Raw genomic sequence first — 1,575 nt, 5'->3', positions numbered from 1 at the left:
CTGGGCACAGAGAAACAGCTGCAGGCAGCAGAGCCATGGGCAAGGGGTGGGGGAAACTGCCAAGAAGCTCTGCTGGAGGCTGCCTTCAGGCAGCTCTCTTTTGGTCCTTCCCTGCAGATGCCTTCTGGGCATTGTCTGCTGGGCAAGGAGCTGAGTGTCTCTGGAGAACATCCCATCTCCAGGAGCCCTTTACTTTCTGCTTTGCCTGTCCTGCTGGGCTTGGGAGCTGCCCTCAGAAAGGCAGAGCTCTGCTGTAGGATCCTAGGGAGAGCTGAGCCTTTCCTCCGGGGTGGGCACAGTCTTCTCAGAACCCTTTGCTTCTCTCTGCGAGGGGTCTTGTCCTGCTGTCTCCATCACAGCTGCATGTCTGGGCTGGGACAGAGAAGAGCTCACCAATCTGCCCCTTGAAACACTGCTCTGCTGCTCCCATATGAGATGGGTAACAGACTGATGGACACTGCAGCTCTCCTGGCTCTGCACTAAGCCACATAGAGATGAGCACTTTTTCCTGTCCTATCTTAAGATTCTTCACAGTTTTCCGTCATAATTATGAGGATTTATAGCCCTAGAAAGAACTCTCAAAACATGTGATGATGGAAAAAAAGTCCCAAAACCAAAATTAAGCTGCTCCCATATGAGATGGGTAACAGACTGATGGACACTGCAGATATCATGGCGCTGCACTAAGGCACAGAGAGCTGAGCAGCACTGAACTTTTCCTTGAAAGGTGAGTTCCATCTGACATCCCTTGTGAACAGCAGAGCTGTCACAAAGCAGATCCAGGTACCCACAGCAGCAGAGCAAAGCTGACTCCTCAGCTCCTCACAGCACACTCAGCCAGCACAAACCACAGACAAGAAATGCATTTCAACTGGGGGGGATTTCTGTCAACAAGGGAGTGGCTTTGCTCACAGGAGTCTGTCCTAAGTTTTCTCTCTCCTTTCTTTTTTGAACAGTGTCCTCATGCCACAGAACAGCAAATGTCCAACAGCAGCTCCATCACCCAGTTCCTCCTCCTGGCATTTGCAGACAGGCGGGAGCTGCAGCTCCTGCACTTCTGGCTCTTCCTGGGCATCTACCTGGCTGCCCTCCTGGGCAATGGCCTCATCATCACCACCATAGCCTGTGACCACCACCTCCACACCCCCATGTACTTCTTCCTCCTCAACCTCTCCGTCCTCGACCTGGGCTCCATGTCCACCACTCTCCCCAAATCCATGGCCAATTCCCTGTGGAACACCAGAGCCATCTCCTACCCAGGATGTGCTGCACAGCTCTTTCTGTTTCTCTTTTTCATTTCAGCAGAGTATTTTCTCCTCACCATCATGGCCTATGACCGGTACGTTGCCATCTGCAAACCCCTGCACTACGAGACCCTCCTGGGCAGCAGAGCTTGTGTCCACATGGCAGCAGCTGCCTGGGGCTCTGGGTTTCTCAGTGCTGTCCTGCACACGGCAAATACATTGTCCCTACCCCTCTGCCAGGGCAATGTCCTGGACCAGTTCTTCTGTGAAATCCCCCACATCCTCAAGCTCTCCTGCTCACACTCCTACCTCAGGGAAGTTGGGCTTCTTG

General features: G+C 53.1%; 1 protein-coding gene across 1 annotated transcript in view; it reads left to right on the top strand.

The window, feature by feature from the left end:
* Positions 1-980: 980 nt before the first annotated feature.
* Positions 981-1,575, top strand: part of LOC104521148 (olfactory receptor 14C36) — a gene marked incomplete at its 3' end in the record, with an annotated part of 910 nt that continues 315 nt past the window's right edge. Inside the window, 2 exon segments of the mRNA XM_029083770.1 lie at positions 981-1,564; positions 1,566-1,575. The exon segment at positions 1,566-1,575 is cut by the window's right edge and continues 315 nt beyond it. Of these exon segments, the coding sequence (XP_028939603.1) occupies positions 981-1,564; positions 1,566-1,575 (594 nt within the window).

The sequence above is a fragment of the Antrostomus carolinensis genome, unplaced genomic scaffold, assembly GCF_000700745.2.
Source record: "Antrostomus carolinensis isolate BGI_N321 unplaced genomic scaffold, ASM70074v2 scaffold12232, whole genome shotgun sequence".
Lineage (NCBI taxonomy): Eukaryota > Metazoa > Chordata > Aves > Caprimulgiformes > Caprimulgidae > Antrostomus > Antrostomus carolinensis.
The sequence above is the reverse complement of the archived record's forward strand: the minus strand, read 5'-3'. Positions and strand labels throughout refer to the sequence as shown.